Genomic DNA, 26,868 nt, shown 5'->3' with positions numbered 1-26,868 from the left:
TTTTTTAAATTTTTTTTTGCATTGTATAAAAAATCTCAATGAAATCTTCCAAAACAACAGCTGTTTTAACATTTTGGAACGGAGCCTTACTCCCATTCACGTGCATACCACGTCGTCCGTGCCACAAAACCTTCTTTCTTCTTTCTTATTAATAAAAACTACTATATATATATATACGAGTAGTTCTTCTTGTCTTGTCTTGGTTAATAATGAGTGTGAGATTGGGTAACCAAGTCCAATGCTCCACTACCACTACTAGTCTACTACTAAAGTTTTTATGAACTAGCTAAGCCCAAATGAACTCATCAAATTTTGTAAATACTCCTTACCTGCCTTGTTCGGTTCCCTTTTGGAAATTTTTTGGATTTGGTTTTTGGATAACGAGTGGATAGAGAAATTATGGTAATAATTGGAGACAAATGTAATGAATGGACAGAGATACAAAGAGTGTTTTTGGGGTTGGGAAATTTTTTCCAAGTTTGAAACCGAACAAGGCATTATGAGTTAAGAATAGTGGAGTGTTAAGAAAGTATATCAATAATTACTTGGCAAGTTGGAGGAGTTAACTCTTGAATGTTTAGAACAAGCGTTCTGTCCATGCTATACATGTGGGCAAAAAAACAACTACTGTATTATGCGTACATTGAATAGGCACAATGCTATATATATAAACAATAGTCCTACCCGTGCTATGCACCGAAGCAAGAAAAAAAATAGTGTTTTAATGTTATTTATAGCTACGGGTAAAGTCTTGTTATATTATTTAGCCCTTATTATTTATAATAATTAAATGTAAAAGTTTTAATGAAAGAATGTTTGCGCATGGAAGGAAGTTTGAAAGCTTTTCTGTTTTAACTGTGGTATTTTGAAAAGTGTAATAAAAAAGGAGAGAGAATTAAGGAGAGTGCTTGAGTTTATTTTTTAAAACTACATTTGTTTAGTATATAATAATAGTATAGATAGATAGATGTTGGTGAAATTGATCAACACTTTATAATTTGTATAAAAATTAACTCATATACTAGTAACCTATTCCATGCAAGATAAAAAAAAAAAATCATAACCACTAGCTAAATAATTAACATCTTACACTAACTTGTCCTCCAACCCATGCATAGCAGCAGAGTGAATGTTTGTAGGTTTATGCATTGAATGATTTCAAACACAGTCGTGTTTATAATTATGCTATTAACATCTCTTTTCACAATAAGTTCGAAGTATTAGAGAACAAAGGTTTGCCATTAGAGGTGTTGAAGGCATTTTGACTCTATTAAAGAAATTGTACAACAGGATGTACAGAGGGTTAATATTGTAGTGGTATTAGAAATCTTGATCTTTTAACTGGAAAAATACAAGCACGGGGAGTAATTTGTGACACGGTTAAACTTGTAGGGTCTTATACGTACTTGTTGCAATATATATTCGATCAGAATCGAACCGGCCCAAATATCTCAAATCCAGCAGGTTTGTATTCTCACATTCTGTGTCTATCCCTCTCTCCCGATCTTCATCTCTATCTCTCTCCCCCGATCTTCATTTAGCCGTTGTAATTGTGTGAACACTTCGATTCGCAGGGATTACGTGGAGAGGAATAACGCGAGGCCTTAAGGTTGAGAAGGAAGAAGCAAAGGAAATCTTGACCTGTGATCTAGACTTCTAGGGATCTCGATTCTCTCGCACAGGAGCTCAAAGGTAATTTTCTAAACCGTAAGGCCTGCAATTTTGGGATTTTATCACTTTTCCCACAAGGAAAGTGCGAAATCCTAAGGCTGAAAATCCGAGAACACGTGAATCAAAATTTGTGTATTTCGATTTTGTTTTTTCATCCTAGAATCATATAATCGGTTTATCTTCTCGTTCTTTGTTGGAACTGTACCTGAAACCAATAGAAGAGGAAAAAACAGGTTGTGCAGAGTCTAAGCCCGGTGTGGGTCACTTTGCACGACTAGGGTAAAAGGAAGATCCCAATCCTAGGGCTGCATGTAACTGTTGTGGTTCAGACTATGCATGTCATAGTAAGAATAATGTAACAACAGCCATGAAAACTCACTTAATATACCAGTGCACCAAATACCCCTAGAGCAATAACAATCTTGACAAGAATCCAAAAACCCTAGGCTTTGAACCCCATAAAAGGTGAGGACAGGCCGATGGGGTGTCAACCTTTGGACAACTTAGCATTGTCAGCTCCCTAGCTGAAATGGTTATCTTTGATGAGTTTGCCTTTCAAATTTGTTTAGGGTGAGGGCTTTAGGCGCTTTATGCGTGTAGTTCAACTGAAGTGGACAAGAATTCCCTCTAGAGTGACAATTGCAAAAGAATGTATGAAATGGTTTCAGGATGAGAATAAATATTTGAAGAGGGCACTCACAGGTCAACGAGTTTGCTTTACCATCAACACTTGGACATCACTTCAAAATTTGAATTACATGCGTCTTACATCGCATTTTATGTTTTGCAATTATAAGCTTCAAAAAAAGATTCTCCACTTTTATTTAGTTCCAAATCACAAGGGCGAAACCCTCGATAAGGTTGTTGAGCAATGTTTGGCGGATTGGGGAATAAATAAAATTTTGACAATCACGGTTGATTATGCAAGCTTGAATGATGGCTTAATTAATTTCGTGACACGAAAGACCAAAGAAAGGAATACTATTTTCGAGCATAAGTATTTGCATGTTAGGTGTGCCCATATGTTAAATCTCATTGTAAGTGACGGTTTGAAAGATGTACATGCATCAATTATGACGGTGCGGACTGTTACGAAGTATGTGAGATCATCGCCATCTAGGATGCTAGCATTTAGGAACGCTTGGCATTTCAAAAAGATTACGACATGTACCCAAAAAAGTACCAATTCCAGTGCCCAAGTTACCACTGCCGTACCCAAAAACTAAAACGTTCCCGGTTCATTTTCAGAGTACCCTGTACGTATCTTGCTTTACCGGGGCCTTACCCACCCGGTACGTGTACGCAGCCCTGGCACAACAATGCAATTATCAGGGGCGCTCTACCACTGAGCTAATAGTCGGTTGTGCGAGCCCCCAATGGGGTCCCGCAGATTTTCGGAGTACCCGTGCTTCACAGTTCATAATTATTTCAACTATGCAATTGATCGCCATGGAGAGATGACGACGGAGTGAAGAAGTGAAATGGATAAAAAAGAAAGAAAAAATTTCCCCTCAAATATGGATGAAGAACAGAGATACTTTGAGAGAAGACAAAGTTGCATTTAATGGTTGAAATGTAAGAAATGTCACCGTTGGATGTAATTTGCATATGAACTTTGTCAGAATTGCTGCGTGCTTCCAAAAGGTAAGGGAATCTTGACCATAAAAACAAACATAAGAAAACGGGAAAAGGAAAGGGAAATAAGGAAATAGAAAGTATGTATCTATTAATAGATGACAGGTAAAGTAGATAGTATTTCTGGAGTATTGAAAGAAAAAGTGGCTAGCTAAAATTTCAATGTGACATTTTGGCTAGATAAATTGACCTATTTGTAGTTTGTTATACATGTTCTTACCCATGGAAACAAAATCTCCCTCTCTCTCTCTCTCTTGTTGGACGGAAGAAGGCGCCCCTAAAAAACAAGAGGCCGGCCGAAAGCCATTAGGCCCATTACAAACGGTAAGTGTGACCTACAATTCCTACTTTTATATTTCTTTCTGAATAGCCATAATGGCATAATCTAGTAATCTACCCATACAATCATATCGGTCCTTATATGCGTCACTTACATGGATTTGTTTGAGCAATAGAAATCTAGATTCGTTTGTTTATATTGTAGTGCCAAATTTCCCATTCCAGAATCCACCTTTCGTTTTCCAAAATTTTGTTGTTTAATTTGAATTCTTGGGTTGGTTCTTGATCTCTGCATCTGGTTGACATACGTACTCTTTTGGTTGCTTAGAAAATGAAGGAATCATTGGGTTTGAGTGAATCAACTTAACTGAGCAGAAATCAATTGAGTAGATTTTTCTTGGAAACCAAATAGGCCTTTGGTTTTCTTTCTATTTGTTAATTTTTGCACATTTGTTTTCAAAGGAACCACTATTCAATTGTGGCAATTGCTACTGTTTTGCGTCATGTTCCGAAACAGGGTACAATGTTAATTAAGCTATCCAAAGGATTGAAATAGCTTTTCTTAGCAATCAAATGTTATTGAAGAACATTGAGACAGTGGAGTTTGGCAAGACATAATGTGGAAAATAGGTTATTATGCTTATGGAGATGTGCATAAAAGATTAGACTAGTAATGTTTCCTTTATGAGTTCACTTTGATACTGTAATCTATGGAAGACTGCACCTATAATACCAAAATTAAGGGCATTTGCCGCTGTGTATACTGCGTTCTTGTTCCCACGCTCCAGCTAATATAGGCCTGATTCATTATTGATTCTTTTTGGGTCTTTTATTATCTATTCTTGGTTTCAATGCATTTGTGTTGGTTCTTGACTTTCTGGACAGCTAACAAAGTGTGATTGTTATTTCATTTGGTTTTTTCCTTATTTTTTTAATCTTTTCTTTTTGACATATATAACTCGTATTGCATATTCAATTTGCTATGGTTCCTGATGCAATGTTTCACATGAACTAACTATGCCTTTTGTTAATTGTTTGAACTTGCTAGGTAATCAGATACGATGTCAATGGTTGATGAGCCACTCTACCCAATAGCTGTTCTGATAGATGAGCTTAAGAATGATGACATTCAACTTAGGTTGAATTCGATTCGGAGACTATCAACAATCGCACGTGCTCTTGGGGAGGAGCGAACGCGCAAGGAATTGATACCATTTTTGAGCGAAAACAATGACGATGACGATGAGGTGCTTCTCGCGATGGCGGAAGAGTTGGGTGTGTTTATTCCTTATGTTGGCGGAGTGGAGCATGCACATGTTTTGCTCCCACCTTTGGAAACCCTTTGCACTGTTGAGGAGACCTGTGTGAGGGACAAAGCTGTTGAGTCATTGTGCCGAATTGGATCTCAAATGAGGGAGGGTGATTTGGTTGACTCGTTTATTCCTCTGGTCAAGGTTAGATTGTGATTTAGGCATCTTGTTAGTGTATGTATTATCTTTGGTGGTTTCTGCTGCTCCTCTCTGCTATTTGTTCTCCCTAGAAATACATTTAAGTGGAAGAATTATTTTTGTTTTCTTTCCCATGTCCCCTAGGACTACTTTAAATTGTTGAACTCCTGAATTCATAAGTTAAAAAAATACTGCCAGTTACCATTTAACTTGTTTTCAGAAAACACAGACTGCAGTAATTGTGAAACTCCTGAAATTCGCACTTGACTGGGAAAAAAAGTACAAGCTGCATTGTTACCCTGCTTACCATGAATTCTACTCGACGGTGTGATGCCGAAGTGTGTTATTCTGTGTTGCTCCTTCAGTTGTCATCTGGATGTGTTTCTAGTATGAGATTGTTCCATGTTTTGCAATTATTGCATGCATACATATCTGTGTGTGCGCTTTTCTTACATGTTTGAGTTCCATTTTATAGAGACTGGCAGCGGGTGAATGGTTTACGGCTCGAGTATCTTCTTGTGGACTGTTTCACATAGCTTACCCTAGCGCCCCAGAGATGTTAAAGACAGAATTGCGGTCAATATACAGCCAGTTGTGTCAGGATGACATGCCTATGGTGAGGAGGTCTGCTGCAACAAACTTGGGGAAATTTGCTGCTACTGTTGAACCTGCTCATCTCAAGTCTGACGTCATGTCAATATTTGAGGATCTTACGCAGGATGGTCAGTTTACTTTTATATGCTATCACAGTATTTCTAATTTCCAAGAGGGTACATTTTGAAGGGGGCCTGGATAGGTCCAACAGCAATGAAAATTCGGTTTGGATTTGTTAAGGGCATTCCGGCCTGTAGTATGGGAAGTGATTGGAAGTTGGAACTGTAATGGTGGATGTGAGGAATTAGGACCATCATAACTGAACGTATGTCAGTAGCAGCCAGCAGGCAATTAGAACATTGAGAGTCTTATAAGAGATGGATTGTAATATGGCTAATAGTGGGGGAGATACATGACTGGAAGACTTTCTCTCATTGGAGAGTGCGATACTACTTGGGGGGGGGGGGGGGGGGGGAGGGGGGGGGGGGGGAGATTGTTCTAGGTGCCCAGGCTGTGTAGGTCAGCCAGTGGAGTCCTGTCATGGAAGACTCGAAAGTAACAGCAGATACTCTGAATGAATAAAGTTGGAGATATTTAAACTCGAGAAGCTAAGGTTTATTAGCCTATGACTGATAACGGTATGGCAAAATAGATCTTGACGGGAGATTAAGATTAAATGTCAATGGAAAAGTAATAATTTTGGTGACCGGTAGTAGTTATGTAACTTATAGTGAAAATTTTGGACAAAACTGTTAAACTATGAGAACATGTGACTTATTTACTTCCATTGAACAGGTGTATTAGAATAACACTCATTGAGCTCCGATAAAAGAGGTGGGTTTGTGCCTCTATTACTTTGTAGCTGTGTTGGTATTTCGTAGGTCGGGTGAAGGAGAATTGATCTTTTGTTGAAAAGTACCCCAATCATTACAAGTAGAAGAATGCCTAATGACGTGGATTATGGAATAAAGAAATGTGTCGTCGTTCATTGTGCTTCCTGAGTTCATTTTTGTTTGGCTCGTTATTCATTATCTTTCCCCTATGTTCATTATTGAATTTGGGTTGCTAAGCATCTAAGTTTTGTTGTGCACCTTTATTTTCAGATCAAGATTCTGTTCGCTTGTTAGCTGTTGAGGGATGTGCTGCTCTTGGCAAGTTGTTGGAGCCTCAGGATTGTGTTCAACATATTCTTCCTGTCATTGTCAACTTTTCTCAGGTATAGTTACATTATAGTTTCTTGTCAATATTTTAAAATGAATCGTTGTTAGATTTTTTTCGCTGATTATTTTTATTTGACGCATTTATTGTCTTAGATGACGTCTTATATCTTTTGTATGGCAGTTATTCTCTTGATAACAGCTAATCTTTGACGTTGCTGAGATGATTTTGTTTTGTCAGCTTAATTTGTAGTTAATTTAGCTTAGACTTCATCACCAAGTCACGTGCCTGTTACTGTACTTCCAAAGAACTCATCTGCCAGTATCTGTGATAGTAGGGGTGGGAATTTCTGACACAACACAAGAACCCGACACGAAGTTAGCGGGTTAGGGTCAGCTATTTCTGACATGGAACACGAATATGACACGACACGATAACAGAAAAGCTAAACAGGTCGGGTTAGGGTTGAGAGAATTTTGACATGAACACGACACGATGCCCACTGGCCCCAACCCTATTCAGTGATAGTGTCTCTGCGTCTCAACATGTTTACTTTGATTGCATAGATTAACTGGCAGTTTGTTGGCTAGTCCTGAATACATTCAATAGTACTCCTTGTCTCCTTGAGTACATGAGGTGATTGTATTTTATGTTACCTCTGAAATAACCAAGTTTTTGGCAAAATAACATTAAAATGATTTGATGTTTAGAAGCATATGTAGCTTTAAGAAATAACTTCTTGTTTACGTATTTCGTCTTCTTTATCATTCGTAAACAGGACAAGTCTTGGCGTGTCCGCTATATGGTTGCAAATCAATTGTACGAGCTTTGTGAGGCCGTGGGCCCTGAACCTACCAGGTACTTATATAGCTTAAAGCCACCATATAGTTGATACTAGTGGTTTGGGTTGACTTCATTTACATTTATCCTACACATCACGCGATCATCTATCGTCTTGGGGGAGTCTTGTGAAAGCAATTTAAGATATACTCCTAAGTTCTTACATTTTTTATTCTTTTTTTTCTATGGTAATCACTAGTCACGCAGATGCGTGTGTGTGTGAAAGGCTTGTAGCTGACTTCCATTGGATTTTAATTTTGTGTGGCTTGGTGGTTTGTCAATGGTTCTCCTCTAACATCTGCGTGGGAGTATTTGTTTGATGTGTGGTCAAATTGTTATTGAAGGACGGATTTGGTTCCTGCCTATGTGCGCTTACTTCGAGATAACGAAGCTGAAGTACGCATTGCAGCTGCTGGCAAAGTTACTAAGTTTTGCAGGATTCTTAGTCCAGAACTTGCTATTCAGCACATTCTTCCCTGTGTGAAGGTCCATATCTCCCTCTCTCTTGGTTTCTCGCTAGCACACATTTCCACGCCTATGTAATCCTGCCTGTTTGTTTATTGACCTATACTCTGCACCCATTTTTCCATTTGTGTCAGCTATCTCATTTCTTGGCAACAATTGATTGTAGGAATTGTCATCGGATTCTTCTCAGCATGTTCGCTCTGCTTTGGCTTCTGTTATAATGGGAATGGCTCCTGTCCTTGGAAAGGTAAGAATCTCCTTTAGCAGTCTATGCATTTGCCTCCTGATTAGGAAGCAGTCGTCAGTACCTGATTTCTGCATGCAATGGTGTGATATGACGGCGGAAGTTTGGATGCTTTCAATGTCCATATTGATCAACTTCTCCATAGAAAGCTAATTGGCAAGTTAGGATATGAATGTCACAATTCTCTTATTTGTTTATTTGCTGTCAGCTGCAATCAATGGGGAAGACATTGTTTTGAAGTAGCATTAGAAAACAATTTACTTACATCTGTGCTTTCTGCTGCAGTTGCGTTTGCGTTCTAGTGCCAGGTCACTGTGACCACTTATTGCTGTGGACTTGCTAAAGTTATTAGTGTCGAACGTACATCTGGTTGCCCTTGTACGATGATGGTTTAATATGTTTCATGCCTCACTTTAATATTTAATCTTTTTTTCCAAAAGACGTTGTAATGGATGTTTGGAACGCAAGCACAATGTTGATTTTGTGAATGGAAATTTGTTGATTGTTCACCTTTGACTTGACATGTGTGTTGCGACAGCACATGTTCATTCCTGTATTGTTATAACAGATTTGTTGCTAGAAAGAGATGTTGCCCTGGAAACAGAATCTCACAATAGTTTGCTTCTGCACAGAGTCACAGACTCCTTTTGAGGGTTAGATTTAGTGGATTTGAGTTGTTGATATATGCATTCTCTCCCAATGTAAGATGATTGGTTCAAACAGGAAAAGAGATGGTTGAAGTAATGGGCGTTAAAGTAATTTTCATCAGCCATCGTGTTGTCAGTTACATATTTTCAATCGTCCGCCATGTTTGAGTTTTGTGTTTGTTTTTTTGTATGATTGTGACAAAAATCTTTTCTATATGTCATACAGTTTGATATTCCTGCAATTCTTTGTAGCCATATCATATTGTAAAGGTCTTTGTCTATCTGAGGAGTAAATTTTTTTTGTACTCCCTCCGTCCCGGTTTGTTTGTCCACTTTTTGACTTTTTGAGAGCGTTTGACCTCTCAAAGAATTGGCTATAATTTTCAATTTGTAATGTTTTTAATATGCAATATGGATCTTGTTTGATAGATCTCAATTAGTTTTATTATACAAAATCTTCAAAATCATAAAAAACATTATAAAATATAAGATATAAGTATATTTTTGAAAAACACGTATTTCAACAATTGGACAAACAAATTGGGACGGAGGGAGTATAACATTGCTGAACGTGGGTGTTTTTTTTGGTTCTTTATTGATTCTTTATATTAGAATTGTTTCCATTAATCCTGCACAGGGTGGTGTAAGTTTTAAAATTTCCGAACTTTGGTTTGGTGGTTTATGCAGGACGCAACTATTGAGCAGCTTCTGCCAATATTCCTTTCCCTCCTGAAGGATGAATTTCCTGATGTGCGCCTCAACATTATCAGCAAACTTGATCAAGTCAATCAGGTTTGTGGTGAATTTGTTTTTCTTTGGAGGTTTGTCGTTAATTGGCTTTACGTGTTGTGGACCTTATTTCACTTTTCTTCAAAACTTTGTTGGGATTTCACCTTTCGTTCTTGATCTTTTAAATGCTTCCAAATCATGTGAAAATCTTCTCACAGCAAAAAATTCTTTCTTGCATGGCTGATTTTATGTCCACGCGACTCATCCTGGTGGTTATTATCCTTTTGATTGACGAGGTGATTTATTTTGTATGATATTTTGGTCCTTTTTTTTATAAAAAAAAAAAGTTATAAAATGTTGTTAATTGTGCTCTTATCTTTGGAAATGACGATCCAACCTGTTTTTCTTGTCGTAAATGGTTGGTATTCTGTATAATACTATACGTACACCTCCAAACCTTTAGGCGTTAATACCTTAAGTTCTATGTACATGCTCTTCTCCACTGGAGTTGCAGTTTTAATGTGAATTTTTATTACTTTTTCTATCATATTGATGAGTAGTCATTATTGCAGGTTATTGGGATAGATCTTTTGTCCCAATCTTTATTACCTGCCATTGTTGAGCTTGCCGAGGATAGGCATTGGCGGGTTCGGCTTGCGATAATAGAGTACATACCTTTGTTGGCAAGTCAGTTGGGTGTGGGATTTTTTGACGATAAACTTGGGGCTCTCTGCATGCAGTGGTTGCAGGATAAGGTTTGTACTTATTCTATCCTTTGTGATGTTGTAAAATATATGAGAAATCTTCTTTTTCTTATAGATGTTGCCTTCTGTGAAATACTATGTTGCTGATGAGCTTTGTGCGCATTTATTCTCCTTATTGCACTTTTCTTTTGATTTGTTTGCCACTCTCGTGACAATTTAAATATTTTTTAGCACTAAATCATTGACACCTGCCAACTGTTAGATAGCTTGATATACTTCGTTGGGCCGATTTCCTACCAGCTTAATCTTTTGCACTACTGGTAACTTAATATGGTATTAGAGCTCTGGTATTTGAGAGGTCTTGGATTCAAGTCTCTCTGTTTGCATTGTCCCCTGTTCGCTTTATGTTTCTCCGCTTTGCATTCTTTCTCAATTTGTATGCATATTTGGATCTTCATGTTCAAGATGAGTTGCACGCAAGGGAGAGCGTTATTAGATACGTTGATATACATTGTTGGGCCTATTTCCTAACAGCTTAATATTTTGGGACTATTGGTAACTTAACACCAGCAACTTACGAAAGTCAGAATGAATTTGTTTTCTTATCAGAACTGTCGTTCTTTGGTGATAATCATTTTTTTTTGTTAGTAAAGGACTTAAGAATATAAATTTCATTTCATCTTTGCTACTAGTTGAACATAGGAGGGGTGTGTCAAAGATACGATTTGGGTTGTTTGTCAAATGTTTTTGTTTTGTAAACAACGCTTATAGGAGTATGATAGCTGTAACTGTAAGCTTTATGTCGAAACCAATTTAATTACATGTTCCTGTAAATTGGACTTGTTTATCCTTCTTACTTGAGACAGCATGTCATATCTTGTCAGCAAGTATAACAAAGGCTTGGCCCAGGTTTCTTGACGGTTTTCTTCCATCTTCTATTTCAGCCAGTGGCACATAATTCATAAGAAACAAACATATAATAAAATCTTTAGAATTTTTTTCATAGCTTGATTTTCTTAAAATTTGGTGCAGGTTTACTCGATTCGCGATGCTGCTGCGAACAATCTGAAGCGCCTTGCGGAAGAATTTGGTCCAGAATGGGCAATGCAGCACATCATCCCGCAGGTTGCTACCACTTTGTCCACAAGGCATCACATAGAGTCGGAGTTCTATTTTTATAATTTCACATTCATTTTAACCTTAATGGTATTTTTTTTTGCAACATTTCATGAATTAGTTGATATATAATCCCTCCATCCCCAAAAGATTGTCCAGCCCGCAAAACATGAATTTCGAAAAATGCATTTTTATCAAGAAACAATTCAAATAAAATTTTATAATTTAAAAGAACTAATTGATTTAAGTCCTTGTTCTGTGGACTGGACAATCTTTTTGGTTCGGAGGGAGTATTTGGTATATATTTGTTTGGGTTTTGAGTTTTGGCTTTGTGGTTTCAAATTTGATAGATAGGTCAATATGTTAACGGCATCCTTATTATTGTTGCTGTATAACTATAATGGGAGGCTATCAGATTCCAGGTGTTGGCTGGCTTTGCATGGCATTGAACTCTGAGGCCAATGTTAATGTTGTTCTATAGCAGTGGATGGGTACTGAGACAACCAACAACCAGTGCCATCATGCCATTTTCGAAAAACTTTTATCCAAATTAATAATGTAGGAATCAGGCTTGTTTGGACTCTAATTTGTTTTGCTTCGGTGTGTAGACATGCATCGGCCTGCATGGATCTTTACTATTGGTCACACAACACGAATTGCTCCCAATTTCTGGTTCAGCACGGTTATATTCCGTTTCCATTGGGAATAAATGTTTTGTCCACTCAACAGGTTTTGGATATGATTACAAATCCACATTATTTGTATCGGATGACCATTCTCCGTGCAGTCTCTCTACTGGCCCCTGTCATGGGCTCAGAAATCACTTGTTCAAAGCTGCTACCTGTGATCACTTCTGCAGCAAAAGACAGGTACTGAGTTTCCTGGGGACTAAATTATGAAAAACTGGGGGGTTTTAAATTTTCAGTAATTTTGTTCTGAGCCTAAATTTCATTTTTTTCAGAGTCCCCAACATTAAATTCAATGTGGCGAAGGTGTTACAGTCCCTCATTTCCATTGTTGACCAATCCGTGAGTAGCTATTTCTTCCCCATTTGTAGGTTGACACATTGGTTCTGTTTTCTTATGATATCTGTCTGCATTGGCGGTTCAGGTTGTGGAGAAGACAATCCGTCCTAGTTTAGTTGAGCTCGCTGAGGATCCAGATGTTGATGTTCGTTTCTTCGCCAACCAAGCACTCCAGTCAATTGATCATGTCATGATGTCAAGCTAAGCAGGTGAATTTGAGTTGTTATTCATCTGGTGGCCTTCATTTGAATTAAGAGGACCTCATGCCTGAAGTGCTAGTGTATCCTTTCCTTTGTTACACCCTGTGTTCTTTCCCTCGATGCTTTAAGTGGTAGTATCATGTGGCTAACATAAGACCTTTTTGTGACTGCTGATGTGCTTTATTGTTTGTAGAAGTTTGTCATATTTTTCTGTGGCTAACACAAGACCTTTTTGTTACTATTTTTTTGTTACTATTGATGTGCTTTATTTTTGTTGCGGATTTGTTTGTGTTTTAATTTACATCACTCTATTTGCACCTGAATTGTATGCGAGAGAATACGGTGCATGACGACCAGTCTCATCATGCCATCCAGATTTTAAGGCCTTGGGGCTGGAATGAAAATATTTTCGAAATTATAAGGAGTTTTTGGGAGTATTAAATTGAGCTCAATATCGGGTCTTTGACACACCTGGAAAAGTAGTTAGAAGCAAGCTCTTCAAATAAATTGGAGCCAACGAAGTGATTGTCTTTGAGCAAGAGAACCTGCTAGAAAAATTGCACGTTGAACTGTTGCATCCGATCCTATCAACCACTGACAGTGTTTTGCCATTACTTTAACCGCTGATTTTACTTTCGAGATCTTCTGGACGACAGTCCTCACTGCAGAGAAATACTAATTAAAATGGTTCAAATTCCAATTATACCATCATTCACAAGTAAACCATAAAAATAAAAATAAGAAATCAGTGAATGAAGGTATAAGGAAATCATACATGTAATTTCTCAAGTGGATTTGATTTCTCTAGTAGTCAAATCCATGAGTCGGAAGATACACCAGTGTGAATTCAGGAGAAGCTTTGCCACTAGAAGTTGTGGGTCTATGCAGAACACGGTTGCGTTTGGAGTCACGTTTTTATAATTGTTTTCTTACATTTGGAGTTACGTTTTTATAATTGTTTTCTTACATTTGGAGTTACGTTTTTATAATTGTTTTTTTAACGTCATTTTTCACAGGAGGCTAGAAGTGTTAGAGGGCTTGAAGGTTTCTTTTTTTTTACTCTAATAATAATCTACTAAGAATGTACGGAGGGTTGACATTGTCGTTGTATTACAAATCTTGGAGCATGTTTTTTTTTTTTTATCCTGATCTGAGAGCACGTTTGATATACAAATTTTGGGGAATGGGATTGGACTTTGAGTCATGTGAGGCCCTAATCAATTGTTTGGTTTCACAAAATCGTTAGCCTATGGAATTGTTAATCCTCCAAAATGGAGAGATTCGCCATAGAAGAGATGGTATTGTTAATCCCAATCACTTGTCTCATATGTAGCTTGACTAAAATACCTTTGTTCTCTCACTCTCTCTCATCAACAGGTGTATTTGTGTAAGGTTAAAAATGAAAATCATTGAGTTTAATCCAATTCTCCACACAAAACAATCACATTATTAACAATCTCATGCTCTAATCATTTGCAAAACAAACTTAGAGAAAAAAAATTGTCTCTTTATTAACAATCCCACCTCGTTACTTATCGCAATTGCAATTTCTTTTATCTTTTTTTTTTCGAAAGGCAAAAAGATTTTATTAATTTTGAAGTTGTTACAAGATTAATAGGAGCAAGACAACATCTATGTTCAAAAAACGCTTCTGTCCAATTCGAGACTCAATACCTGCAATTGAAAAGTAACCAATCCTTTTTTTTTTTTTTCACGGAAAGATATAAGTAATCAATCGAAGGGCACCAATATGGGATAAACCCATCTACGAAGGCCAAAGCCCACCTTATTAATTAACCGGAAAAAAATACAAGCAGGGGGAGTAATTCGCGATTACGCAAATAAAGTTCTAGGGTCTTCAAAGGGAATTGTTGCACTAGAAATTTGCTCCTGTAAAATTCTATTCGATCAGAATCAGAACCAGCCCCAAATCTCAAATCGAGCAGGTACTCTCTCTCTCTCTCTCTCTCTCTCTCTCTCCGGTCGTCTCCATCTGTCTATCTCGTCGCTATCTCTCTCTGCTGCTTTTTTAACGGGTAATTCAGATGCTTAAACAAAATAGGTATGTGGTCTAGTGAAAAACACACCTGTAGGATTAAGAGGATGTCGGATCCACACACCGGGAGGAAATCCATTCAACTTAGATGTAGCAATTTTTTTGGTGACCTGAAACTTTGGCTTTCTACGTTTCTCCCCAGGGCCGGCCCTGGCCAAACCAGTTACATTTTGCGTTGGTCGTTTTTTTTTTGATTTCAGTATTAAGATTTGATGTTCTGATGGCATGATCTTCTAAGATCTTTGACTGTATTATTCATGAGGTACCTGTTCAACTGCGACATTTTCCTTGCCTTTTTCCCCGCTTTGTCCTCAACTTGTATGCCTTTCTTCTAGTATTCCCATGGAAGTGTGAGTTATTGATAGCAAGTACAAACATTGGATTGAGGAATGGGTTTTTTTTGCTATAATTGTCACTACTGTGTGTTTTAGGAGAGACATGGACGCGGAAATCTCTAACATAAAGAAGTGGATCATATTGTATCCTGTCTACATAAATTCAAAGAAAACAATAGCAGAGGGCAGACGGATAAGCGCAGGCAAAGCTTGTGAAAATCCTACATGTATCGAGATTGGTGATTGCTGCGCCCATTTTAAACTCCCGTTCGCAATTGAGGTTTGTTGTCTTTAAACATGCAGTAGTTAGATTAAAAATTGATTGCATTCAATTTTCCTAAGCTTTTTCCTTAGTTTGATTGCATTCACCATTCCTTCGCTTCAGATAAAGAATTGATGGACTTCACCATCTTAGCCTTAGATGGAAAATGATTCTGTGTGGCATGGTGATAATATTTTGTCTAACTTACATATTTTCTGAAATAAATTTCCTGTGGAAGCTTGACAAGGCATATCCACGTGATTTCATGCAACGAGGAAGGGTGAGAGTAATGCTGAAAAAGGAGGATGGGACTTTAGTTAATCCAGCCATTTCTTCAAGTAAGGATGGTTTTTATTTTCTAGAAGTATATGTTAATTTCGTGTTCAATTTTTTTGTTTGTTTGCATAATGAGAAACCTGGTTTTGTTTTTTGTTTCCTAAATCGTTGGGTTTTTTGGGTGCTTGTCTACTAATAGTTAAGACCATGGGCAGGGGGAGAAGGGTTGAAGTGGGGTTGATCCAATTTCTTCATTCATCAATTGAAAATTTTGCGCAATTTTCTTAATTTGACCCCACAACTCTGATGAGTTTGCAACAAATATGAAGCACACCCACAAAATTACAAAGTTGTCCCCTTTTAACGCTGCAGTTTGTGCTAACAACTGCCCTATAGGCAGGGGTGGACAGAAGGAAGGTGCTGGGGGATGCCCCTGCTCAATTCTATCCAAATATTCTCTTTAATTCTACTTATTTTTCAGATTGGTTCGGAAAGTTATAAATGATTGGCCCCAGCAAGTCCCTTGGATGTTTTTTAAAATAATTTTAAGTGGAAAACAATTTTAAGTTATCCATAATTTTTTGGTCACATTTGTAAAATAAAATGATGGTTTGGTATATATACACAAACTTAGACCTACCAAGTAGCAATCTATGAATATGGAATATGATTTTTGTTGTCACTATAGAAATACAAGCGGTTCAGACCAAATATTGCGTCTGTCACTGCCTATATGTGTGGATATACAAACATTCCATAGATATCCATGCACATTCTCAGATTTTCAGGCACTTTTCACTAACATCGAACGTTTTTTGCGCGTTAACCTCCACTCTAAAGCAAATCTAGCAATTTTTTTATTCTTAACACATTTTCTAATTAGCAAATGCTTGAGAAAAGACCTGATATTTTTTGTGGGTATTGACCCCACTTCTCAAAAATACTCTTTCCGCCCTTGGTAGATATGGTCATCGGAACTCCCAGGAAGGATTCTTGTATCATAAGCATCCCCGTAGGTGCATCAAATTATCATTGCAACACTAAACAACAATGTCCATACATGTTTTAGGTTTTTGAATCTTTGATATTCTGAATTTCAAACTCACTCATTCAAGTGCAACCTTTTAAAGTATTTTACTGGTTACCCGATGCGCTAACCAGAGATCCTAGTAAGGAAGTTTCAGCACATACACGATAATGCTTATCAAGTGGGTTACCAAGTAGCTGTTTGATAGCTCGAGAGCCTGACCATTACGTTTGAGAGCACATGATCATGTTTGGTTATTAAGTGGTCCTTTGATTGTGATAGATGTTTAATGTTGTTCACAAATAGGATATATAGTCCATTTCTGATTTAACCTACGCAATTGTACTTAATTTCATTTGGTTACTAAGTGGCTGATTGATTGCGTAAGATGTTAAGTGTTTTTCCAAAAAAAAAACCTAAGGAACATTTACAGTTTGTTTTGTTCAAACGGAATCAAATACTATGTGTTGTAGGAGAACTACTTGCTTCTTTTTGAGTTTGTTTTGTTCAAACGGAATCAAATACTATGTGTTGTAGGAGAACTACTTGCTTCTTTTTGCTTTCTTAATGCAGAAAATGAGAAGGACAAAAATAAATAGGATGTGGGTAGCTAAATTGAAGATTTTGAGTTTTTAAATTGGCCCTTAATACTCTCTGATACAAGTGAAGGCCAACCAGAGACTGAATTGAGGTGATTGCAAAAGGACATGATTACCTGAAAATTAGGGGAAATAGGACTTCAGATGCAATCAGTTGGAGGAAATGGAACCACATGGCCAGCAACTACGAAACGGGATAAAGGCTTGTTGAGTTTACTCTAGTTTTCAACATTGACTTTGAAAATTATAGTTCCTATCTTTATGGGAATCATTCTCTTTATTAATTTTTCATTTAGCTTAATGTAGTCATCTGAGTTCATTTGACCAACCAACTACAGTTCGTCATTAGTTCCATTTCATACCTTTGCAGTAGAACTTTTGAAACTTGTAGGAGTTTATATCTGGTTCTTGACGTAGTACTCTTCTCCTTCGTACTCTCTGCTGGATTTAGATTATCATTTTGCTTGTTTACTCTTCACAGAAAGCTTATCTAAGTGCGTGGTAGAAGGTAACCTTGGTTGTTACATATGAAGTAGCTTCCCACATAAGGTGTATGTTAGGTTAGACAACGTAGAGTTTGTATCCTTTTAAATCCTTTTGGGATCTGTCATGTTAACAGGCCAGAGCTTGGTGCCCCTCTTGTAGGGGTTAAGAGGCTAAAATTAAGTCAAGTGAGCATTTCTATTGGGCTTCCTATATAGCATTGGTTTGTAGCTCAAAATGGCTACGTTTGTATGACCTTAATTTCCTGTAATTATGTATTCAGTCTATTTAGGACATGAAAATATGATCTTGAAATGCTCGGCTCCAGCCTCCTCCTTGCAACCTGTGGAGCCCTGTTTGTACATTTCTTTCGTAGAGCTGCTACAGGTATAGACAAACATGCACAGCAGCCGAGCACAGCAGGGTTTTGCGCCCATCTCGATTCCTACAAAAATGACCAGAGGCGCTCATTTTGTTCAAAATGTCCTAAATTTTAAAGCGAAATTGGATGTTTTGTAAGTGCCCTTACTGACATTCGGTTGAGATGATTTTTTGTAGTGACCATATATTAAACATGTTAAACAAAATGAGAGGCTCCGATTATCTTTGGAGGACCCAAGACAGGCGCAAAACCCAGCTGTGCGCGGTTGCTGTACATGTTTGTCTGTACTGATACTCTTTCCGTTTCTTTTATTTCTTGTCCCTCCGTTCTCTTTTACCAGCTTTTCACTTTGCCATTAGCCCATTTTGATGATAGATATACTACATACAATGTTGGCCAACTGTTATTTTCATTCTCAGTAGCTGCCTATCCATGAAAACCAGAACGATTATATGGTAATGGCAGTGAGATAATAAGATAGAATCGAAAGGAAGGAGAGAGAAAGAAATCAAGGATATGCTGATATGGAACACTTATAAAAATTGTGTAGTATAGATCTATCACAGAAGTAACACATTTTATTTCCGTAGGTTTATGAAGTGCTTGGAACAGATTTGAATTTTAACGCAATGCCATGTGCATTTGCTCATCTTTGTTTATTTATTATGTTATGTTGTGGTATTGTACTTTGCAGGGAAACAGCTAATGCACTGCGTAGCAGAGTTAGTACCCAGACACCCTGGAAGAACCAAAAAACAGGAGCCTGCTGCTGCATCTACCTCTGGTGCTGGACCTGCAAAATCTGGGAAGGGTGGAAAAAAGAAGAGATAGCTTCACCAATTCGTATTACTGCCCCGTTATCGTGATTAGTTGCCGGTCGCCTTGAACAAAGGCCTCTTTATTATGTTATTAGTCATCCTGTTTTTGTATGACTGAGTTATAGTACATTATACATTGGTGCTTTTTTCCTGAGAAAGGATTCGGTTGTGTTGAGATAGAGTGCACGAGTTATGTTAAAAGGAGATACTGGTAGTTGTTTTCTGATTGAAGACATTGTTGCTGCCTAATAACTTGTGCAATTATCTGAACACTGCGAGACTTCTCTCTCTTCTCTCTCTCTCTCTCTGACAGAGAATTCTCCATGAACATTATTAGTGAAGTTTGAGTAAACCGAAACCTCGTCCAAGAGTGCTCAAAAAGTAGACAGACTCGGAGATTAAAACAAGTTGAGAAGTCAGACTGGTAATTTTTTTCAATAACTTGTACGTAAGATTTAAGCAATACATGTCCGTTTAGAATGATTGATGCTGTACGTAAATCACCTTCCATTTTTCTTCTACTTGTCATTTTCAACTTCAACTGGATCGTGCATGCAAAATACTACTCCCTCCGTTCCTTATTTATAGTCCGGTATTTTATTTTGGGCTGCCCTTTAATAAGTGTCCATTTTATAAAGTTAGTGGGTAAAAGTTGGTGAATTGTCTATTTTGTCCCTAAAAGTAGATTCCATTTTAAAAAGTGAGTGAGTAAAAGTGTAATGATGATGGATAAGTAGGGAAAGTGGAGGAAAAAGTTTATGTGAAAGGTATAATGATGATGTCTTTTTAATAAGTTGGAATTACGAAGCAGGACACTTAAAAATGGACGGATAGAGTAATAATCAATAATTCAAAAATACTACTCCGTAATAATCAATAATGCAAAAATACTACTAGTAATTTGATTAGTTCCAATTAATTAAGACACCCGCGTCAAAACGTCCAAGTACGGAGTGTATTTATCAGTTGACCGAATCGCCAGGCTTATATATATATATATATTATTATATATATTATTATTATTAAAACGAACGAAGTAGTACTAATGGAGTATTATTTTGGGGTGTGCACACGTGTCCAGTGTTTATGAAATGACGGTACTGTCCTTGTGACTTCATCATCTTCTCCATTTCTAGTTTAGATCGCCATCTGATAAACTACCATTAACTCAGTCACAGGAGCATTACCTACCTTCACCTGCGAAGGAAGAAACCGAACAAGGAGGAGAGAGAGAGATGACGCTGGGAGCGACGTCGCAGGCATACGGAGAGCCATCGTACTGGGACAATCGGTACGCTCAAGAGACAAGCCCATTCGATTGGTACCAAAAGTACCCTTGTTTGTCCCCACTCCTCCACCTCTACCTCCCCCCTCCTCCTCATCTCCACCGCGTCCTCGTCGTCGGCTGTGGTAACTCTGGTCGGTCTGCTTGCTACCTTTCTTAACCTCCCCCATGGCCTCATCTCTGCATTTCTACATCTCTCTCTCTCTCTCTCTCTCTCTCTCTCTCTCTCTCTCGTGTGTGTGTCCATATATTATATACATCATCATACATTTATGCTGTTTTCAATTCCATCCAAATCAAGCAAGAAAAAAGAAAAGCAGGACACAGATAATTTGCGTGGTTCTTCAACTGGTGCACACTCAAACTAACTAGTTTTAGGCCTACCTTCCCAAACCAAAAAAAAAAAATTGACTTTTTTGTTTTTTCCTCATTCAAATTCTTTTCGGATTTGTTAGTTTTGCATCAAATTTTTGTGAATTGTTTGTTCGTCCCGATAAAAGGAATTAAAAAAGTAAAAAATTATGATTTGTACCCAAATGTTTTTAGAATTATCCAAGAAAAAGTAGAAAAGATATTTTCATAAAAATTTGGGTAAAAGTCATAGGTTTTTTTATTTTTGATTTCTCTTGTCGAACCAACCAATAATCCGAAAAACACAAAAGCTTGATTCAAAATTAACAAATGCAAAAAGATCTTTTTAATAAGGACAAAACAAAAAATCTAAGTTGTATTTTTTTTGGGGAAACTAGGCCTTAATTACGTATCAAATGAACAAAATGTGAAAACTCTATGACCACCTCAAAATCAATGGAGAGGTCCCAACATTATATTAAGCAATTTTCAGATTTCAACGGCTGCATATGAGTATTTGTGTGTGTGTGTGAATATTTTGCGTCTCTATCTTTCTTATGAGTCTATGAGCTTCTGTGTTAGATCTCTGTTGGAATTTTGTCTCTAAGCAGAGTCCATCTATGGGATTTGTCTTTTTGAATTAATTGCATCATCCCAAATTTGGAATTTTATGAGTGGAAGTTTTGATCTGGATGCATAATTTTCTGGAGACGTAGCATAGAAGTCTGGTATGCGGATTGAAATTGATTATTTAAGTCTTAATAAGGGGCCACAATGGTGGCAAATCACTTGCTCAATCGTTGAAGTGATGATAAAATTAGTGCATTATTGGTATGTAATTCACTGATGATGTCTATTTTGATTAGTTAACTGACATATTGAAAGAGTACGAGGTAAAAAAGGATGACTATTGACTAATAATAGGAAGCACACCCATCTGCAACGATTTTCCAGTTTTGCTTTAATTGTGCTAAAATTCGCAGCTGCTGCTGCAACTTCTGCCTTTAGACATTAGGAGAAAACTTCATGGCTTTTGCTGGTTTCAATGTTTTGGTGGTTCTTTCCTTGAGGGGATTGCATGTTGGACGAATTTGTATTGACATAGCAACTATATAGATTAAACGTGTGGCTGCTAATTACGGTGCTTGTGTTTGCAGCATTTAGTGAAGGAATGGTTGATGATGGGTATATGGATGTTGTCAACGTTGATATATCCTCTGTTGTGATTGATGCCATGAAGAAGAAATACAGCAACCGTCCGCAGCTGAAGTGTATCTTTTGTTTGTTTTTGTGTAGGAAGGATCTCTGGCTTTTCGATTTCGAAGTGCTCTAAGATGTAGTTTCTTTTATGTTCATCTGTATAACTTGATTCCATGGTGCTGTAGTTGGTTGAACTTGATGTGGATCTATTGAGGTCTGAAATCAGTCGCATTGAGCACATTCATATGCATTTCAGTAACAATACGTTATTTGTTGTGCTATGTCTCGACTCTCGAGGCAGTCATCCTTCCTGTGAATATTAGAACTATAATTTTAGAAACAAATAGACTGATAGTCACACAATTAGTGAATAGGAAAGATGCTCTCAGGATCATTCCATGAAACAGCTGGAACTTCCGTCCTTGTTAGAACTGCAATGATGATCTGTATACGGTAACCGCCATTTCCTCAACATTTAGCAGATATTAAAATGGATGTCCGAGATATGAGTGAATTTGAAGCAGGTTCCTTTGATGCTGTTATTGATAAAGGTTTGTTGAATATTTGTCCTCTATCCGGACGGTTTTATGGAATCTGAGTTGCATGTTCAAATGGTTTTCTAAACAAACCTGATGTAATTTTATTTGTGGTATTTCCAGGGACTCTAGATTCCCTCTTGGTGAGTTCTGTATTTGCTTATACTTCCGTTATGTTAAAGAGTTAATTACTAAACCGAAATTTGTATTTGTAGTGCGGCAGTAATTCACGTCTAAATGCTGCTAAGATGCTTGAGGAGGTTGGAAGGTATGATGGAATCAAGTCCAACATTAGGCATTTTTCCCACACTGTTACTTTTTTCTTTCTTGATCTGTTCAAATATTGAAGCAGTTGATGACAAACTATAGGGTCCTCAAGAATAAAGGAGTTTATATTCTGGTAAGAATTCCTTACTTTCTATTCTAGACTAGAAAATTTTGTTCACAAATCATTGTCTTTCCCTACTTGATGTCTATTGCGGCTTTGTGGACTTTTGTTGTTTGCATTATTCTTGTTACTCTAACGAGGCTCACTTGTTATGCAGATCACATATGGAGCACCAAGTTATCGTTTACGCTTGTTGAGAGAATCATGGTCATGTACAATAAAACTTCATGTGATAGGTTAGCCAAAGCTTCATTGCAGTTATGATCGACAATGTTACTTCCCAGTGACGGATTCAGGAATATAGCCTAGTGGGGCACTTGTTAATCATAATGGCAAAAGTTCATTTTTTTTTAGTCAATCACAGAATTAAGGTATGCATTACTAACTACAAATGTTTATAACGCGTACTTTAAGTTAAATTAGGTAAAAATGAGCACAAAATCTTAGACAAAATTTAAAATATGTTTTAAATGAACACCTACGAGTTTTAGAATGATCGAGCTAGTTTTGTTAATGACTTTATTTTAAAATGTTTCTTCCAGACGGTTAAAAATAAAGAGAATCAAGAAAGAATAGCTCCAAATAGACAAACAGTTCATAAAAAAACAAATATAAATGCACCATATGATGAAATTCAGGCATAAAACTAATTCTATATGTGTATTTTCGAGATATATGCAAGTGTATATGTTTATATATTAGCACACGTTCATAATTATGCTAATTTATACAAAATATATTTTCATTTCGAGGGGGGGCACGTGCCCCCCTTTAGATCCGTCCCTATTACTTCTTATAGTGGATTTTTACATAGCTTACCGGTTCCACCAATTCATGTTACTATAAATTCAGCTGACATAGACAGTCAAGTGTCTCTTACCCTCTTGAGTTTTGACTTAGAAGTAGAAACTAAATTAATTACTTCAAACAAAAAATGGGAGAAGTAGAAGTTTTATCACTTGGAAAGCGCGTCAACTGCTCTTTCCTTATTTCACCTTGATGTTATGGGAGAAAAAGTATAATCAAGTGTTCCATGCATCTCCTGTGCAGATACAAGTGCTTGTGTAAGTCGGAATATGTAGTGCACTTGATGGTTTGAACTGTGGTTTTTATAGCCTCTCCTTTACACATGTACATGCACACCCTTATATACGTCTTGCCAATACCCATGCGCACTTGCAGAAGCATGTATGAATGTGCACAAAGGAAGGGTATTAACTTAAATTCATGCACAAATATTCAAAGGATGATAAAATATCATGTTGAAGCTATTTTTCATTGATTGTATTGTCAACTTTTGGCTAAAGAAAGATCCATCAAATCCAGAGTCCTTGGGAAGCTGGTCTTTTTTGGTTGAGAGAGTGGGGTACCATGGTTCGAACCCTTGACATGGTAAATGACACCACAAGAGTGCCACCACAAGGGAAATCAAAGCTTTGGTTTGGGAAGCTGGTCTTGCAATCATGAATGTTTTATTTTTTTTTTACATCATGGTGGATTGTTGCCTTATTAATCACTGTCCTGTTATATGACTTGTCACGCCTCATTGTTATTGGTATGTGACTATGAATACTGCATCTTTTGTGGATGACTGTGACCATGTATGCAGAAAAACTTCCGTCAAAAGAAAGTTCTGGACATCAGAAATGGGAGCTGACCTCTTCTATTCCGTTGGATGATGATGGAAGCTCGTTGGAAGCAGCTCTTGGAAAGAATCCAGATGTGCATTACATATATGTTTGTATCAAGGTCAGTCTAAGTTTCTTTATCATCACCTTTAATTTCCTCAAGGCTTTGAGAGACCCGCTTGGCCAAATATTGTGTTAGATATTATTGCGTTCCCTTTTCTACACCTGAATTCGCAGAAGCATGTCTTGAGCTGGGACCGAGTTGGATGCTGCCGTAGTAATTGGTTTCTCTCTGTTTTTCTCATCTGATTTTAGGACAATTCATCAAGGCCAGGCTTGACGCATGAAACGCCTCTGGATTGAAAAACGACGCCTCGAGTCCAGTATATTTGGATTCTTTCTGTTCTACTGGAACTCACTGAAAGTCTTGTCTTGAGGTTGGCAAATGTGGCTTCCTCTGTTTGTTTACTGTAACTAGGTCTTAAGCAATCATCTAATTTAGCCCTTTTCCTGTCGAGAGTTGTAACTTTGATTGGTTTTCACAAGTCTATGATTATTACATCAATGATCCTTGTGCCGTCAAATTTTTTAACTAGTCATGCTGTGATGGCAAAGTTGACTTCCCATCTTTTCTCCAGACGTTTCAATTGCACATATTTACTAGTTGGTAGTTTCAATCCAACTTGATTGATTTTGATTGCCTCCGTATCTGAATCAAACAACTGTATATAGATATGGCTCCTACCCAACCGCCTCTACTCCCATTCGAGGACCGGACATGAAAGACTTGAATGCAGTTTGACTACTACTTTTTGCACTGAAAGCAACTTGTCATTCATGCATTCTAATACCTAAGAATTTCTAAGTTGGTTGTTTTTCTTGCAATAATCCGGGACCAATTGAGCAGAGTAAGCTCAATTTCAGTCAAGGAAAGCTCCGTAAGGACGCGCTCAATAGTGAAAGCAACTTGTCATTCATGCATTCTTATTCCTAAGAATTTCTAGCGTCGGTTGTTTTTCTTGTGATAATCCGGGACCAAATGAGCAGAGTAAGCTCAATTACAGTCAAGTAAGCTCCGTAAGGACTCGCTCAATCCGGAAAGTTCGGTTCAGATTGGTGGTTTGAATGATGTTGACTTGGTACCATTGTTAGACGACCACAGTTTAACAAACGCCCACAGATCACACTGTAGCAATGAGCTGGATCTATCATTGGCCCACAACTTGGTTCAGTAACTTCAGTTGATTGATTTTTGTAAACATTTGGGACCAATCCTGATACCCTTTTTTTTTTTTTCCTTGATGAGTACTCACCATACAGTTGCGTCAAACTGCCAAAATTTATTTATCGGGATAATTCGTCGGATCCATATCTATGTATGGTTGTTCTCATGAGATTGAAGCAATTACAATGGCATTGGCACGGCTAACCCGTCAGACAAGTGTCCTTGTGCTATACGCGCCAGCTCCCTTAAAAATGGGTAAATATTGCAAAGTCCGATCTCATCCCACTATCTCATCTATCTAATCTATCATGGATTGGATCTAATTGGGATTCAACTCAATATTTATTTATTTTGTAGTATACTACGTGTAGCTCATTTGTCAAAAAAGAACAAATTAATTTATGATGGAAAATAAACAATTAAGTCTACTTATGAAAATACTAATTCGGTTGAAGACAAGTATAGACCACTAATTCTAAAGCCATAATGTGGTGAGATTAAGCTCATGCAAACATAACGTTTTTAACAAATTTTTTAAAGACAAATGTGAGGATAGCATCTTCATACAATTACAAGACTAATCTAATTTGTTCATGTTGTTTAAAAAAAAAAAATTACTCCAATCAATTCGTTTTAGATATGATCAACATGTGTGAGGGTGACCAATGAATATTTTCGAACCACTTCTGCATGGCCTAGGGGGCTCCACGAGCTCCAACTCGTTATTTAAGTGAACCATTTGGCTAAATTGGTTTAATGAGTGAGTTATTATTACTATTAATAGAGAGAAAACTACTCAAGTTGCAATATGAGGTAGTTCAAGCGAGGACATGGATGAATTGTAAATCCAAACATGAAACGTGATAATTTTTTGGGGTCAGATCGCAAGAGTGTAATTTTTATTAATCTCCTAATTCCAAGCTTCCAGCGTAGATGTTCTGTCTTTGACCAAATCAAAAAAGATGAAAATAAGATGTACATAAATTGATCCGAACACCTCTTCCCTTCGATGGAAAAAAAAACTACTCAAGTTTTTTTTTTTTTGGGTAATTGAAAAAAAAAAAAAAAACTACTCAAGTTGCTTTCAGACACGACAGAAAATCCGGTTGTGGTCCCAAAGGATATCCCAATATGTGACGTCGGCTTAGCCAGGAAGGGAGTAAAACCCCAGTGCCACGTCGGATCCATAACCCTATAAACAGAAACAGAAAAACGACCTCACCCTCGCCGGGCTCACCTCATCAGTTTTCTTAGTGTGGACA

The 26,868-nt window shown here is 37.4% G+C and overlaps 3 protein-coding genes and 1 long non-coding RNA gene across 5 annotated transcripts; 3 read left to right on the top strand and 1 right to left on the bottom strand.

Annotated features, from left to right (window-relative positions):
- Positions 1-1,472: 1,472 nt before the first annotated feature.
- On the top strand, positions 1,473-13,032 carry LOC131322134 (serine/threonine-protein phosphatase 2A 65 kDa regulatory subunit A beta isoform). 2 transcript variants are annotated; one of them, XM_058353323.1, is made up of 13 exons: positions 1,473-1,692; positions 4,634-5,039; positions 5,509-5,755; positions 6,731-6,843; positions 7,564-7,643; positions 7,970-8,111; positions 8,257-8,337; positions 9,669-9,773; positions 10,283-10,465; positions 11,447-11,539; positions 12,260-12,399; positions 12,492-12,558; positions 12,641-13,032. In XM_058353323.1, exons 2-13 carry the CDS (start codon positions 4,647-4,649, stop codon positions 12,758-12,760), a joined length of 1,764 nt encoding a protein of 587 aa, XP_058209306.1. In that variant the 5' UTR covers positions 1,473-1,692; positions 4,634-4,646; the 3' UTR covers positions 12,761-13,032. The 2 variants fall into 2 exon arrangements, with proteins under 2 accessions (XP_058209306.1, XP_058209307.1); XM_058353324.1 differs by lacking the exon at positions 1,473-1,692 and adding an exon at positions 3,222-3,246.
- Positions 13,033-14,536: 1,504 nt separating this feature from the next.
- Positions 14,537-19,263, top strand: LOC131322791 (signal recognition particle 19 kDa protein). Its single transcript, XM_058354259.1, has 4 exons — positions 14,537-14,701; positions 15,243-15,426; positions 15,647-15,746; positions 18,870-19,263. Exons 2-4 carry the CDS (start codon positions 15,250-15,252, stop codon positions 19,004-19,006), a joined length of 414 nt encoding a protein of 137 aa, XP_058210242.1. The 5' UTR covers positions 14,537-14,701; positions 15,243-15,249; the 3' UTR covers positions 19,007-19,263.
- Positions 18,066-18,935, bottom strand: LOC131322792 (uncharacterized). Its single transcript, XR_009198966.1, has 2 exons — positions 18,802-18,935; positions 18,066-18,601 (listed from the first exon to the last, which is right to left on the bottom strand). It is a non-coding gene; the product is annotated as an uncharacterized LOC131322792 (long non-coding RNA).
- An 856-nt stretch (positions 19,264-20,119) lies between the features above and the next one.
- Positions 20,120-24,946, top strand: LOC131323207 (uncharacterized). Its single transcript, XM_058354899.1, has 9 exons — positions 20,120-20,412; positions 21,787-21,900; positions 22,312-22,380; positions 22,489-22,508; positions 22,581-22,633; positions 22,735-22,765; positions 22,911-22,989; positions 24,363-24,502; positions 24,697-24,946. Exons 1-9 carry the CDS (start codon positions 20,229-20,231, stop codon positions 24,742-24,744), a joined length of 738 nt encoding a protein of 245 aa, XP_058210882.1. The 5' UTR covers positions 20,120-20,228; the 3' UTR covers positions 24,745-24,946.
- The last annotated feature ends 1,922 nt before the right edge of the window (positions 24,947-26,868 follow it).

The sequence above is a fragment of the Rhododendron vialii genome, chromosome 4a (assembly GCF_030253575.1).
Source record: "Rhododendron vialii isolate Sample 1 chromosome 4a, ASM3025357v1".
Taxonomy (NCBI): domain Eukaryota; kingdom Viridiplantae; phylum Streptophyta; class Magnoliopsida; order Ericales; family Ericaceae; genus Rhododendron; species Rhododendron vialii.
Note: the sequence above shows the minus strand (reverse complement) of the source record. Positions and strands in the feature narration are given on the sequence as shown.